Source organism: Ailuropoda melanoleuca, chromosome 14, assembly GCF_002007445.2.
Source record: "Ailuropoda melanoleuca isolate Jingjing chromosome 14, ASM200744v2, whole genome shotgun sequence".
Lineage (NCBI taxonomy): Eukaryota > Metazoa > Chordata > Mammalia > Carnivora > Ursidae > Ailuropoda > Ailuropoda melanoleuca.
In genome coordinates this window covers 30,906,366-30,921,688 of record NC_048231.1, presented here as the reverse complement: position 1 = coordinate 30,921,688, position 15,323 = coordinate 30,906,366, and the positions used below count along the sequence as shown (strand labels likewise).

Genomic DNA, 15,323 nt, shown 5'->3' with positions numbered 1-15,323 from the left:
TTTATCATTATAAAATTTTGAAACCACCTAAATGTCCTTTAGAAGGGAATGTTTGTAAAGTGGACATAAATGTTTTAGAAGTATAATAGTATAATAAAGTGAATGAAAAGAAATGCTAATGCTATAAAGAAATGCTAAAAAGAAATGCTAATAGTATAATAAAGTGAATGAAAAGAAATGCTAACTTAATGCTATAAATGCTTAATGCTAATGCTATAAAGAAATGCTAAAAAGAAATGCTAATAGTATAATAAAGTGAATGAAAAGAAATGCTAACTTAAGCAGCTCTTTCTGCCCACAGGTCCTGTCGCCATGCTTTAATAAAATCACCTTTTTGCACCAAAAAACAACGAAGGAAGGAAGGAAAGAAAGAGAAAGAAAGAGAGAAAGAGAGAAAGAAACTTATGATCGTGGTGTGGGGAGAATGGGACGGGACATGGGAAGAAATTTCATCTGTGATATTTTATTTGCTTTATGGGGGGAGAGTTCTCAGATTTGCAAAATACTAACAGTTCATGGGCTCGATGACAGGTAACAGGTGTTTTACATTGTACTTTGTACATCGTAATTTAATGTTTACCTTTCAATTTCTTGAATATAACTTAAAACAAAATTTAGCTTAAGAATTTACATCTAGCTAGAAAAGTCATTTAGCCATTGTGGGAAAATATTACAAACTACATTGATACCAGGTTTAAAAAATAGTAATTTTGGTAAAAGGGATTCAAGTGTGGAAATAAAAATGTGGAAAAACTGTTTACCACTGGGCAAATTTTACTTTGCTAGATTCCAAAATTATTCTAACCATTAGGAGATTTTAAAAGTGTTTATTGATTGTGTCTATTTGGAAATATGACTAAGTTGCTTGTACTTTTTGTAATGTTAAAAGATAATTGTTTAAAAAGATTTATTTATTTATTTGAGAGAAAGTGGGGGAGCAGAGAGAGTCTTCACGCAGACTCCCTGAGAGTGTGGAACCTGACCCGGGGCTCGATCCCATGACCCATGAGATCATGACCTGAGTCGAAACCAAGAGTCAATGGTTAACTAACTGAGCCACCTAGGTGCCCCAAAAGATAATTTTTAAAAAAGGTAAAGTCATCACTTGATGCAGGTATAAAAATGAACAAGTACTAAAAATTACATTTAACTTATAATGAGGAAATGTAGTGTGATGGTTCCAGCCAGATCAAAGGAGACTCCAGGGTCGGAAATAACTAAATGAATGGGCAAATGGCAGGCAAAACTGGCTTCATTCTACAACCAGAAATCAACCCAGCCACCACTTGATAGAATTCATTTGTGTGTCTTTAGATAAGAATTGTTTGCATTGCTGGTACCCAGTTTATAGAGATGTAAAGGAAAAAATGGCATAGAGTCAGAATTAGGTAACCTTAAATGACATGATCTAATCTAGAATCCAGTTTGCCACTGAATCAGAAATCTTCCCTGTAGGAAAAATATTGATTAACCGTAATAAAATAGTTTTCATTTGAGATAAGAGCTAGTTGGAGTTTGTTGTATTTTTTAAATTTTGTTTTTCCTTTTTTTTTTTTTTAAGATTTATTTATTTATTTGACAGAGAGAGAGAGAGACAGCCAGCGAGAGAGAGAACACAAGCAGGGGGAGTGGGAGAGGAAGAAGCAGGCTCCCAGTGGAGGAGCCTGATGCGGGGCTTGATCCCAGAAGGCCGGGATCACACCCGAGCCGAAGGCAGATGCTTAATGACTGAGCCACCCAGGCGCCCCCCCCCTTTTTTTAAGATTTTTAAAATTTATTTTTGTGAGAGAGAGCGTGCATGGGTGGAGGGAGAGGGAGAAGCAGACTCCCCACTGAGCAGGGAGCCCAGATCAGGCCTGGATCCCACCTGAGCCGAAGGCAGAGGCTTAACTGACTGAGCCACCAGGATGCCCCTGGATTTTGTTTTAATCTCACTCTTAAAACAGGAAGTTAAAAGGTTTGAGAATGGAATCTGCCCTTAATAATTTAGTTCTACCATCTCATTTACCGATAGACAATTAAGGCCCAGAGAGGGAAGGGTCTCCCATGACTTAGTAGCTGTGTCCTGTGTTACAGAGAAATTGCACTAAGCCCTTGTTAAAAACACCAAGACAAGTTTTATTCCAGCAATTATATTAGGGACAGATACTTCAGTGTAGATCTGAGCTCAACTCCAAATACAGCAAGGATAGTTGGGATTTATGGGCAGGCTGAGAGGGTCAGCAGATAGAAAATTACAAGGGAACTTGCTGAGATATCAAAGGTCGGCCATTCTCACAGGATTCTTGGTACACTGAGCTTAGCAGGCCAAGACCTATTTGAGATGGGGGCTTAGAGGAGCTTGACTCAGTTTGGTCAAGGAGTGGTCCTTATCATCTCTTCTTGTCTCTCTTGCATGTGGTCAGTCAGGGTCCACTATTGATAGTTCTGTCATTGGGACTTCATTACTTATATTGCAGGTGACGGTTTATCTAGAATGGGCATTCTGTCCCAAACCTCTCAGATGAATTGAACCTCACTTGCTAGTGTACTTCTTTAAGTCAAGTGGAGTCCTTTAATGGAATTACTGACCTTGTGTAGCCCTGTAGCCTCAGAGGGACGCAGGACCAAGTGGGAACAGCAGAGGACTTGTCACACTGGAGGCTGGTAAAATTCATTCGTAAAGGCTTGGCCGTTGATCTTGACTTTGTGTGGTTCAGGTTTTCCTTTGAAGGGCTCTTCTAAGAGGAGAGCTCTTTATACAGATTGCCCACAAATGCCTTAAAATAGTAGGGTGGCAAAGAGCACGGTTGGGGGTGGGTGGTGATCTGCTGGAGGAAGGGCTTGGGCCCTGGCTGGGGTGCGCTGTGCGCCCACTTGTGGTTACCCAGTCTAGACCTTCACATGAACAACTTTTGTTGTGACAGGCGAGGGGGCGTAGTAGAAAAAGCAGTCTGTGGAGCAGATCTGTGTGTCAGCCCCAGCCATGCTGCTTCCCAGCACATTTCTTTCTCTGCTCAGCCTCCCTTTTCTCAGCTCCGTGAACAGAGTCATGAGGCTGGCTCACAGGCTTTTGTGAGGATTGTGTGAAGTGTACATGGCGTAGCAAGTATCCCACTTGGCGGCCCTGTGCAGCGTATCAACGTGTGTTGCTGTGGGGGACACCTTTTCTTCCTGGGTAGGGTCACACCTGTCTCCCCACAAATGGTTAGTAGACTCAGCACACGTCCTTTACAGCCCCATGGAGATCTTTCCACTCTCGGCACGTCGAGATCTGCCTTGCTCTTTTTAAAGGCTCCACGGTGTCCCATGATAAGGGTGTACCATGACTGATTTAGCTGGACAGCCCTCTGTCCATGACCATGTATGTTGCTTCCAGCATTTTGCTGTTAGAAATGGGTGGGCTTCCTCACCTCCTTAGTCTTTCCCTTTTGAAAAATAGTGCCTCCCACTACCACTGGAGTCCTCCTCCTGCCTTACATTTTTCCCTAACACTCATCCCCTCTGACAACGCGTGGATTTAAATTGTGTGTGTCTTCCCGCTAGAATGTCAGCTCAGTGAAGGGTTCTGCATTTGTTCGGTGCCTGTGAGCACCTGGTGGGTACTCAGGCTGTGTTTGTTGGATGGATGGGTGGGAAGACTGTAGAAATGGCCATCCCGAAGAGCTAGCTCCGCAGGGATCACTTACTTTGTCTTCGTGAGCTTTTCTCTTTGATAGAACAAGAATCACAGGTGTGTTATGTTGCAAGATTATTTGTGATTTTGTTTTGAGTCTTTCACTTTGCCAAGAATATTGCTGACCAGGAAATGGCTGAGTGAGGCTGCTTGCTTTGAGACGTGTTCTTGCTGAGGGTAGTGGAAAGATCGTATTACTTTCATGTCTCATCTTCACCGCGGGCCCCGATCTGTTTCCCCAAATGGTATTAACATATATGTTTTTTTTAATTTAATTTACTTTGAGTAGGCTCCACACCCAGCGTGGAGCCCAACATGGGGCTCAAACTCACGACCCTGAGATCAAGACCTGAACTGAGATCAAGAGTTTGATGCTTAACTGACTGAGCCACTAGGCGTTTCCGTAACATACATGTGTTTTAAGTGACATTTTCTAATTGGTGTCATACTGTGAGGCTTTTTGCTTGCCATTCTGTTCAAGGAGCCGTACTCTTTATAAGAAACAAAAAAGTGATAGATGGGAGCCATTGCCAGACGTTAACTGTGAAAGTACTATTTGTGTATAAATAAGGCACTTTTTCTCACCGAGGGGTAGCACGCTAGCATATTAGTAGAAGAACGACAAATGAATTTGAATTTGTAAAAATAACCTAGCGGTGCTTTTTCAGTACCTGCGGTGGGTTTGCCAATTTAGGCGGTTAGGCTGGTGGCGTCCTTTCTGTGGTTCACAGTCAGGTCAGCTTTTTGATTCTGATATTTTATGTATTCTTTTTGTCCCTAAGTAAGAAGGGAAAAAGTCATGTGTCAGGGCCTCCCCCGGAATGAGCCTCTTCATGATTAAGTCACATGAACGAAACTCAGAGACTGGTATGCAAACCAGGGAGCCCGTTTAATGATTGCTGATGGAAGATGGTAAAAACCAGCCGGGCTGTACTGGTCATGTGGGCTGAGGGCGTATTCTTGCTCCCTAGGACGGGTCAGAGACCACCTGTCCTAGTTTTATTGGAACATCTCCCCACCCACTGGTTTTTGCCTATGGTCTCTGGCCGCTTTCACAGTACAGGGGCAGAGCTGAACAATTGTAAGGGAGATGGTATGATCTGCAGGGTAAAATATTTACTGTCCAGCCCTTTAGAGAAGAAGTGTGCCAACGACTGCCCCACGGGAAGGCTTTCCAGGGAGGTTCCAAGTGCAGTCAGGAGGCTGCTGGGTGAGCTTGGAATCAAAGAACTGCTGGTGGGGTCACCTCTGTAGTCACTGTCACCTCTGCTGTTACCTCCTAGCCCTGTGGTGAGCCCCGGTCAAGCCAAGAGGACTTGGGAGAGCGTCGTCAGGTGCACGTTAACACGAGTTAAGGCCAGCTGGTTCTGGCGCCAAGGTGGCCTGGACGGTCCACGGCCCTTGTCTGTTCCCTGACCTCATCTGTCGTATACTGTTAAAAAACAAAACCCAACAAAACAAACGAAAAGCATGGCCATTTCAGAATAAGCTTAAGAACCAATCTGGGGTACTGTATTGTAGTTACCCGTTCGTCCGTGGGCAGTCTTGCAGTGACGCTGGAGAAATGCGGATCTAGCACCAGCTCCCTTTGCACAGTAAGAATTCAGTTCCTGGATGGGGCACGTGGCTGGCTCAGTCAGTGGAGCATGTGACTCTTGATCTCAGGGTCGTGAGTTCAAGCCCCACATTGGATGTGGAGCCCACTTAAAGTTAAAATAAAAAAAAAAAAAAAGAATTGAGTTCCTGAAGGGGATATCGGAGGCGGGTGGTGGGTAAGGAGTAGTGTCGGCTCGTGGGGCTTTGGGCCAGAGGTGAACGAACTAGCGCCTTCCAGGGCTAATAGAGAGCCCTGCTGCATCAAAGCCAAATCCTGGGCATCACCTGGAGCTTGTTGGAAATGCTGAGTCTCAGGCCCAGCCCAGGCCTCCTGGAGCAGAATTGTATCCCCAGAGGACGGGGGTCACAATCGGTTTGGAGAAGCACTAGTCTAAGGCGCTTATAGGTTTTTATTTTATTTATTTATTTTTATTTTATTTATTTGACACAGAGAGACAGTGCAAGAGGGAACACAAGCAAGGGGAGTGTTAGAGGGAGAAGCAGGCTCCCCGCAGAGCAGGGAGCCCGATGCGGGGCTCCATCCCAGGACCCTGGGATCATGACCTGAGCCGAAGGGAGAAGCTTAACAGCTGAGCCACTCAGGCACCCCTAGGTTTTTAAACTTTCATCAGATTCAGGGCTTCCTGTTCCCTCACCTTTGGGGGGAAACCCACTGCTCAGTCCATTGTGAGTTTGAACGCAGCGTCAGGCACAGGATGCTAAGTGTGGTTTCTTAAGCTTACAGGAGGTTCCTCCCTTAGCTGGTTGCGTGCGCCCCGAGGACAGGGCCTTGGTCCGGTCCCTCCTGTGTTCAGAGCATGCAGCGTGTTTTCTGGGGCAGGGGAGGTGTTCAGCAGCCTCTGGCCGGCTGCGCGAGCGAGCGAATAAGCCAGTGAGTGAATGAGCGCTGTTTGACAAATGGCAGAAGAATCAGAGGTCAGCCTCGTGGACTTTGTTCTGCTGAGTCCCTCCATCTCAGAGACTGTTTTTCCTGTCAATGTGACAGGCCTAGCATCTGTCGCAGGAAGGCTGTTTCTTTAGAATAACGTGTTCAGGATGCAGGGCAGTGTCTGATGGGAGCGATACAAGGTGGCCGGGACGAGTCCTGAATACTGCCTTTGTACTTTAAAACTCGAACGTTTTGGCAGTGGAGTAGAAAATCGGGCATGTACATCATTAAGAATGAAGTCTCCGTGTAGGGCCGTGCAGCAGGAAGACCGAGCCGGGAATTCAGAAGACATGGGTTCTGGTCTCTGGCCAGAGCTGGCTAACTGTGGTATCGGACAAGTTAGCTGCTTTTGCTTTAACCTCCCCTTCCTGTAAAACAAGGAATAAAACTTCTGCTCTGCCTGCTGTACTAACTACATGTAAATGTTGCACAAAGGCATTAACTTGGGCTGCCACTGTTTGCCTATGGCTTATCCAGATAACTCACTCATAGACTTATGAATTGCTCAGTGTTTATATTGGACACACGTTGAATTTTCATAAACTTTATTGCGTAAGTAATATCCGTTAGTTGTAGTAAAAAGAGATAGGAAGAAAATCATCCTGAATTCCACCTACCACCAATCAAGGACTATGGTTAAATTTTTATGTCTGCCTTCCACATTTTGTATGCACAATTACCTGTGTATTCCTTTCTTGCCAACATTTCATACAATGTGGTAGACATTTTTCTAATACGGTGAATTTTGTTGGGGAGTTTTATCTGCTGTATTCCAAGTTGTGACAAAAACTTATTAAAACCTTTTAAAGGTTGCCCACAGGGTGTTCCCAGTATTCTTTGGTTTATACCCATAACTTCAGCCTGCAGTGAGAGAGATGGATAGATCCTTCTTCCCCTAGGGAAAGGGCTGCAGAACCGAAGATACAATTCTGCTCTGTCCTCATTTTTTATCCTTAGGCTGTTCATCTGATGACTAAATGGTCTTACCTTCTTGACCCCTGGGTTGTGATATGTTCTTAGGGGCCAACAGTATTCTGTTTTTGTCATTCGTTTTTTGCTTGACTCTGCTTTTTTCTTCCCAGATTTCTGCCACTGAACTCTGAGGCACAGAATGATTCGGGAAGTAGCTGTTTTGCTCAGCGTGGTCCTGGGGATCGGTGCTGTCCCCGTGGATGACCCCGAGGATGGGGGCAAGCACTGGGTGGTGATTGTCGCGGGTTCAAACGGCTGGTATAATTATAGGCACCAGGTAAGACAATCACTAGTGTTTTTCTTTATGACCCTGGTATTCTGTAAACAATCCTGGACATTGTTAGTAGAATAGACTTTGTAAAAAGCCATTCACGCTCCTGAAGGCTGGCGAAAGTATGTGTGCGGGCAGCAATGTGGAGAAATGGGGAGATCATAAAATGGTAAACAGTTTGGCAGTTCCTCAAAATGCCCTATGTCACCTCAGTGTAACACAGGGTTTCTCAGCCTTGGCACTATTGACATTTGGGACCAGGCAATTCTTTGTTATGGGGCTGCCCTGGGCATAGTAGGATGCTTTGCAATACCCCTGACCTCCACGCACTAGATACCCGGAGCATTACTGGTCCACTGTAACAACCAAAAATATCTCCAGCCTTTGCCAGATGTCCCCAGCTGAGACCCACTGGTCTAATGCCTTCATTTTACAGATAAGGAAAGTGAGCCATAAAGAGAGGAGGAGACTCGCTCGAGGCCACACAGCCAGCTGGGTGCAGACAGGACTGAGCCCCAGGGCTCTGGTACAAGCATCACACGAGTCCTCTTTGTTTCTTTTTTTAAAGATTCATTTATTATTTAGAGAGAGAGAATGGGGAGGGGCAGAGGGAAAGGGAGAGAGAGAATCCCAAGCAGGCTCCCTACTAAGTATGGAGCCCAATGCAGGGCTCAATCCCACAACCCTGAGATCATGATCTGAGCCGAAATCAAGAGTCTTATCCTTAACCAACTGAGCCACCCCGGGCCCCCAGTCACATTTTTTTTTTTTTTTGAAGTAAAAAGTAACAGGTGAAGTTAACTTTGCTATGTCTTATTTATCCCAATATATGCAAGCTATCATCATTTCACTGTAATCAATACAGAGAGTTAATAATGAGATACTTTACATTTTTGTTTTTACCAAATCATCGAGATCGGGTATGCATTAACATTCATGATGCATTCAGTTTGGACTGGCCACACTTGAAGTGTGCAGTTGCCGTGTGTGGCCGGAGGCTGCCATATGGGACAGCTCAGGCCTAGCATCCGCGCCCCTGGCGGCTTGGCAGTGTCGCCTTGTGTGTTTCATTCCCAGCTGTTGGTTTTCATACGTTAAGTAGGGGGTTAGTTTAGAACAACTCGTTACCAGCTCTAAAATGTGATGATTGTTGAATGACCTATTTCATGAATGATCTTGTATGTTAGCCGAAGAAGAAATTTGGCTTACTTGAAGAGTTGTGGTCATGGCAAAATGATCCCTTTGCTGTTAAATACTTAACCACAGACCTGACCCATTTACAGAGGAACAACCTGAGAACATAGCTGATCATCTCTTGATTTTCTCTTCCTTCTCTAACCACGAGTTCAAAAGATAAGGTATTAGGGGCGCCTGGGTGGCACAGCGGTTAAGCGTCTGCCTTCGGCTCAGGGCGTGATCCCGGCGTTATGGGATCGAGCCCCACGTCAGGCTCCTCAGCTATGAGCCTGCTTCTTCCTCTCCCACTCCCCCTGCTTGTGTTCCCTCTCTCACTGGCTGTCTCTGTCTCTAATAAATGAATAAAAAATCTTTAAAAAAAAAAAAAAAAGATAAGGTATTAAATACAGGTCACCGATAGTGAACAGGCTGAGTTATCTGCTGCATTGGTTTGTACACAACCAACTTTGAAAGAATATTATTGGTTAAACATTATTAATTATAGGACTCCAATTACCCTTTGCTCCCAGAAAATCTTTTTTTTTTTTATTCTAAAGTGTTGCTAGCTTCCCCGGTGATATAATACCGAAATAGAATGAAGAGAAGCAAGGCATGAGAAGTGGCCGCAGAGTGAAATACTCATCCCGGAATAAGAGTGAGATATACATCCGAGCCTCTGTGGGAGGAATTGTGTGTGCTGAGTCACTGCTGACCTCAGCCGGGGGCCCTGCGGCTGCCTCCGTTCTCAGCTGCTGCCCACATTTGCTTCTTTGACTCTGGAAGTTGATCATGGAAAGAGCATTGGAAAGCACTTTCCTCATAGAACCTATACAGATTTCTAAACTTAGGTTTTTATGGAGGTTTACCTTTTCCTTGGATGAACACAGCACTCATTATCACAAATTTCTTTTGTTTAGGGAGGACAAGTACACTGGGCACAATTTATTTTTAATTTTATTTATTTTTATTTTTTTTTAATGTTTGGGCTTTTCAGTTTGTTGTTGTTTTTTTAAGATTCTATTTATTTGTGAGAGAGAGAGACACACACACACATGGCATAAACGGGGAGCAGCAGACAGAGGGAGAAGCATTCTCCCTGCTGAGCAAGGAGCCCGATGGGACTCGATCACAGGACCCTGGGATCACAACCCGAGCCGAAGGCAGACGCTTAACTTACTGACCCAGGCGTCCCCACCAGGCACAGTTTAAATTGCTGCAGAGTGCTTTGCTCTGTGCTTGATGATGGTTTGGTTTTTTTTTTTTAAGATTTATTTATTTGAGACAGAGCGAGCACGCATGTGTGCCTGCCCACATGCATGAGTGAGGGGAGGGACAGAGGGAGAGGAGAGAGAATCTCGAGCAGAGTTCCAGCTGAGCGTGGAGCCTGCCACGGGGCTTGATCCCAGGACCCTGAGATTATGACCTGAGTGGAAATCAAGACTTAGATGCTTAACCGACTGAGCACCCAGGCGCCCCAATGATGGTTATTTAAATCATGTTTTGTCTTGATCAAATTGGGTTTCTGTATTTTCCATCTTTGGCTGGGATTCATGGATGACTGCAGGGGGGTTGGTCTGAGGCACGGCTGGGGGACACTCTGCATCCAGTGTCCTGGGGCAGGGCGTGGGGGGCAAGGCCTTGTGAGGGCAGCTTCCTGCAGTGGCCAGGGCAGAGGAGAGAGGGAGAGGTCCCGAAGTGCAAGCAGCATCTGGGGGCAGGCTTGTCAAAGGAAACGAAATAGGCCACCAGAGGAGGGACTGGGGTTGGAGGAGGGTTACTTTCAGGACAGAGGTCTGAGCATGTGGAGCAGAAGATCTAAGGTAGAGCGGCAGGGGCGGCTGTTGAAGAAGATGGCACAGGGACTTTGTGGGGGCCAGGATGGGGAGGAGAGGCACATGGAAGCCAGGAGTTACCAGGAGGATGGGGGTTGGGAAGGTTCGAGGCAGTGGCTGGCAGTGGGGTTCCCAAGGAGAAGGTTGTTTGCCGTGTGTTCGCAGGGGTGGGAGCTGCGGGATGCTGACGCCCACCCCCCTCCACTGGTCTGGAGTTGGGTTGCGGTGGAGAGAAGGGGGGCCACCCCCTCCTTCCGGAAGCTTTAAGAACATCTGTCCTGGGGGCCGGGAGGCAGGTAGGTGGGTTTCAGTTGAGGCAGAGAGGGAGAAGCCTAGAACCCGCACGTGTTGGAATTGGGAGAAGGAGATGTGGTCAAGAGCCAAGTGGCAGGGTCGTCATGTTTCTGAAAGACCACCTTTCATTTTATAGATTTTTAAAAAATGTGTGCAGTCACCACTTTATAAAAAACAGCTTGACTGAGGCATACATTCACATGTGCTAAAATTCACCTATTATAATTGTGTAGTTCTGTGAGCTGGAGTAAATTTATGCTGTTCTGCAAGCATTGCCACAGTCCAGTTTTAGGATACTTCCATCATTCTAGAAAGTTCCCTAGTGCCTATTTGCAATCAGTCCCTGCTCCCCTCCCAGCCCCATCAACCCCTGCTTTCTGTCTCTAGCTCCCCCCCACCCACCCCAGTCTCACTTTAAACCTTTGATTCTCCCCTGGAACATTTGAGTTGGTGGTGGGCTCAGTGAGGCAAGTCTACAGAGAACCCCTGCCTCACCCAGCAGTGCTCAACACGCGCCAGGAAGTGACAATATGTGTATATCTGTCGGAGCAGACCGTGAGGCCCCCTCTCAGATCCCTCCCTGGCTCGAAAGTGGACCCCTTTACAGTGACCACGACCGGAGCGTGGCCATCGGACTTAAACTTGGTTCCCAGGCTGTTGTCCTCATTTAGCTGACAGTGGGCCTGAGGCGAAGGCAGTAGGAGCAGGGAATCACGGGATGCTTCCACACGCCTGTCAGAATGCCTAACACCAGCGTGAAAGAAGCTGACTCACGGCAGTGTCTGGTCCGTAGTCCACAGGGCTTTGCCTTCTCTGTAGTCTTGCTCAATCCCCTCTTCCCATGCTCCCTCGTAGGCTTTTCTCTCTTTAAGGAGGAAACCCATCTAGGCCAGATATGTTCAAGGGAAGTAATTCAAGTGGCCTTTAACACCGTTTCTGAAGTACTTGACTTGGTTTAACCCTACTCTTACTTGCTCGAGTCTAACAAAGAACCCCTTTGAGGTCACAGAGTTAGAGGCCACCAAGTACTCCATGGACCTAGGAGAGAGCCATGACCTGACTGAGAATGCTGCCTGTGGGAGAAGGGCACTAGGCGTGGTTGGGATATTTCTGAGTCCTTCCCGAGTTTATCCCCATTTTCAACATGGGGATAAAAGCACGTGCCTGTCAAGGTGGTGAGGAGTCCAAATAGTGGAGGGGAGCACCAACACAGGACACGCTGAACCTGCCTTTCTAAAATAGATAGATAGCCTTATCGAAGCATATCTTACGTGGCATATGTAATTCACCCATTTCAAGTATACAACTCAGTGATTTCTTAGTAAATTTACCAAGTTGTGCAAACAGCGCCGTAAATCACCTTTGGAACATTCCTGTCTACCCAGTTAGATCCTTCCAGCCCCTTTCCAGCCACCACCCCAAGCCCCAGGCAACCACTAAAAATATACCTTCCATCTCTAAATTGATCATTTCTGAACATTTCACATAAATGGAGCCATTTGGCATGTAGTCTTTTGTTTCTGTTAATATAATGTTTTTGAAGTTTGTGTTGTAGCGTGTCAGTACTTTGTTCCTTTTTATTGGAAAAGAATATTAAATATATGTGTGGACCACATTTCAGCTGTCCGTTTACCAACTGATGGACATTTGGGTTGTTTACGTTTTTTTGCCTATTACGAATAATATTGCTAAGAACATTTTTCTGTAAATCTTTGTTCGGATAAATGTTTCTCTTGGGCAGAAAGAATGGAATTGCTGGGTCTTATGGTAACTTTACGTTTAGCATTTTAAGAAACTGTAAAATTGCTTTCCAAAGTGGCCACACCATTGTACGTCCCACAAGCAGTGAATGGGGGAGGTTCCTGGTTCTCATGTCCTTGGCAACACTTGTTATTGTCTGTCTAGCTGTGACTTGGTATCTTATGGTTTTAATTGACATTTCCCTAATAACTAATGATATTGAGCATCTTATGTACTTTTTAGCCATTTATGTATCTTAGGTGAAATGTTTATTCAAAATCTATTTTTGGTTGGGTTGATTGTCGTATTGGGTACTATAATTCTTGCACATTCTAGATACAAGTTCTCTCAGTACATGTTTTGCAAATGCTTTCTCTTACTCTGTTACTTGCCTTTTCATTTTTTTTTTTTAAAGATTTTATTGATTTATTTGACAGAGATAGAGACAGTCAGCGAGAGAGGGAACACAAGCAGGGGGAGTGGGAGAGGAAGAAGCAGGCTCTCAGCAGAGGAGCCTGACGTGGGGCTCGATCCCGGAACGCCGGGATCACGCCCTGAGCCGAAGGCAGACGCTTAACCACTGTGCCACCCAGGCGCCCTGCCTTTTCATTTTCTTAATGGTGTCTTTGGAAGCATTCAGGTTTTTAATTTTGCTGATGTCCAGTGTATTAAATTTTTCTTCTATAAACCGTGCTTATGGTGTCATATCTTCAGCATCTTTGGCAGTTATAACTCGCGGTTATTTTCTAAGTTATTTTCCAAAGTCTTACTGTATTAGCCCTTACATTTAAATCTATGATCCATTTTGGTTTAGTTTTTGTAAATGGCGTGAAATCAAGGCCCAAGTTCATCTTTTTATGTGGATTTCCAAGTGGTCCCAGCACCATTTGTTGAAAAGACTGTTCTTTCCCCAATGTACAGGTGACCTTGAAGAACGCGGGTCCATCTATATGCAGATCTCTTTCAATAAATACAGTACATCACTGTAAATGTATTTTCCTTTTAATTTTCTTAATGTTTTTTTTTCTCTAGCTTACTTCACTGTAGGAATTCAGTATATGATGCATTCAATATACGAAAGGAAGTGAAAGTCCAACTTTTCAAAACCGTTTTTGGCTAGTCTGGGTTTTTTGCAATTTCCTATATGTTTTAGGATCATCTTGTCCACTTCTGCAAAAAACTCTGCTGATCTTTTTTAAAAATTTTAATAGTATTAAATCTTCTGATCCATGAATATGAGGTATCTCTCAATTTATTTAGATCTTCTTTAATTTCCCTCTGCAACATTTTTGAATTTTCAGTGTATAAGTCTTACACTTTTGTTAGATTTATTCCTAAGTGTTTTTATTTTTTTAAACGAACCTGGCTTCTGCCAAAAGGAATTAATAATAGGATGACTCGTCGCCAAGGGGAGTGGGCGGGTGTGCCTGCTCACTTCCACTTTCATCATAAGGGGAGGTGAAATCTGACGTATTGGTTTGATTTTTGTTTAATGAAAAACAAAGCAAACAACTGTCTATATAACATGTGTGCAGTTTCATAATAAAATGAATACCTGTTTCGGAATTAAAAAAAAAAAAAAGAACATGACTAAGACCCTATCCCCCATCTGATCCATTTTGTCCCCCTCCCTTCCCTCCAGAGGGTGAGTGCCTGAATTTTCTGTCGATCATTCCTTCGCTTTGCTTTATGGTTTCACCATATGAGTATTTAACTGTAAACAACACAATGTTTACTTTCCCTGTTTTGCTCTTTATGTAACTGTGATTGTAGTGAATGTATTTTTCTACGACTTACTCTTTTTCTCGTTATGTTCCTAAGATTGATCTGTTTTGAAACATGGGTTGTATTTCATTCATTCCTCCATCCACTTATGTGAGCTTTAGGGTATCCCGTTATAGGAGCACATGAGTTTAATTTTCCTGCTATTGATGGTCCTTTGGGTTATTTCTTGTTGTTTTTTGTTTGTTTGTTTTGTTTTTTGCTGTCAGTAGTCCTCCACTGCACATGGGTGGAGTTTCTCTAGGGTTTCTCTAGGAGCAGAGTCGCTGGGTTGGCAGTGATGAGCTTCAACTTGGTTGGATAATGGAAAGGTGTTTTCCCAAGTGGAGTGCCGATCCCAGTAAGCTTCCACCATCAGTGGATTCGTTTCCTATTGTTGCTGTAATAAATCTACAAGCTTAGTGGCTTAAAACACGTTTATTATGTTACAACTCTGGCGGTGAGAAGCCTGAAATGGGTATTACCATATTAAATCGGGGTGTCAGAAAGGCTGCGTTCCTTTCAGGGGACTCTGGAGGATGTGCCATGTTCTTACCTTTTCCGACTTTTAGAGGCTGCCCTCATTCTTGAGCCCATGTACCCTTCCTCTGTGGTCAAAGCCAGCAGTGACAGTTGAGTCTTTCCTTACATCGAATCCCTGTGACACCGACTGTCCTGCCTCCTTCTGCCACGTACAAGGACCCCCGTGATCATGTTGAGCCCACCGGAATAACCCAGGATGACCTCCCTATTTTAGGGTCAGCCGATGAGCCATCTTAAATCCATCCACTGTCTTAATTCCCCGTTGTCAGGTGGTGTAACCTCGTCACAGGCTCCGGGGATTAGGGTGCGGCCATCTTCGGGGGCTGTTTCCTCTCCTTCCACAGTTGGTGTTGAGGGTTCTCATTATTCCACAGAAATGGGGATTTAAACATTTTAATGATTTGTGTATATGTGAAATACTTAGTAATTATTTTAAAATGTCTTCTTTAGATTTCCAGCTCCTCACTGTCCCCGGGCTTCTCTTTCATGATTTCTCTGTTGCTCCCATGTGAAGCCATGTCAGGGTCTGGAGTC

The 15,323-nt window shown here is 44.7% G+C and overlaps 1 protein-coding gene across 4 annotated transcripts in view; it reads left to right on the top strand.

The window, feature by feature from the left end:
• LGMN (legumain) overlaps positions 1–15,323 on the top strand; it is a 32,675-nt gene that overhangs the window by 2,319 nt on the left and 15,033 nt on the right. For 3 of the 4 annotated variants that reach the window (XM_034642338.1, XM_019804447.2, XM_034642339.1), the window contains exon 2: positions 7,283–7,449. In XM_034642338.1, the coding sequence (XP_034498229.1) occupies positions 7,312–7,449 (138 nt within the window). In that variant the 5' untranslated portion in view covers positions 7,283–7,311. Of the gene's footprint in view, positions 1–371; positions 532–7,282; positions 7,450–15,323 lie in introns of those variants that run through there. The other variant, XM_034642340.1, reaches the window with a different exon arrangement.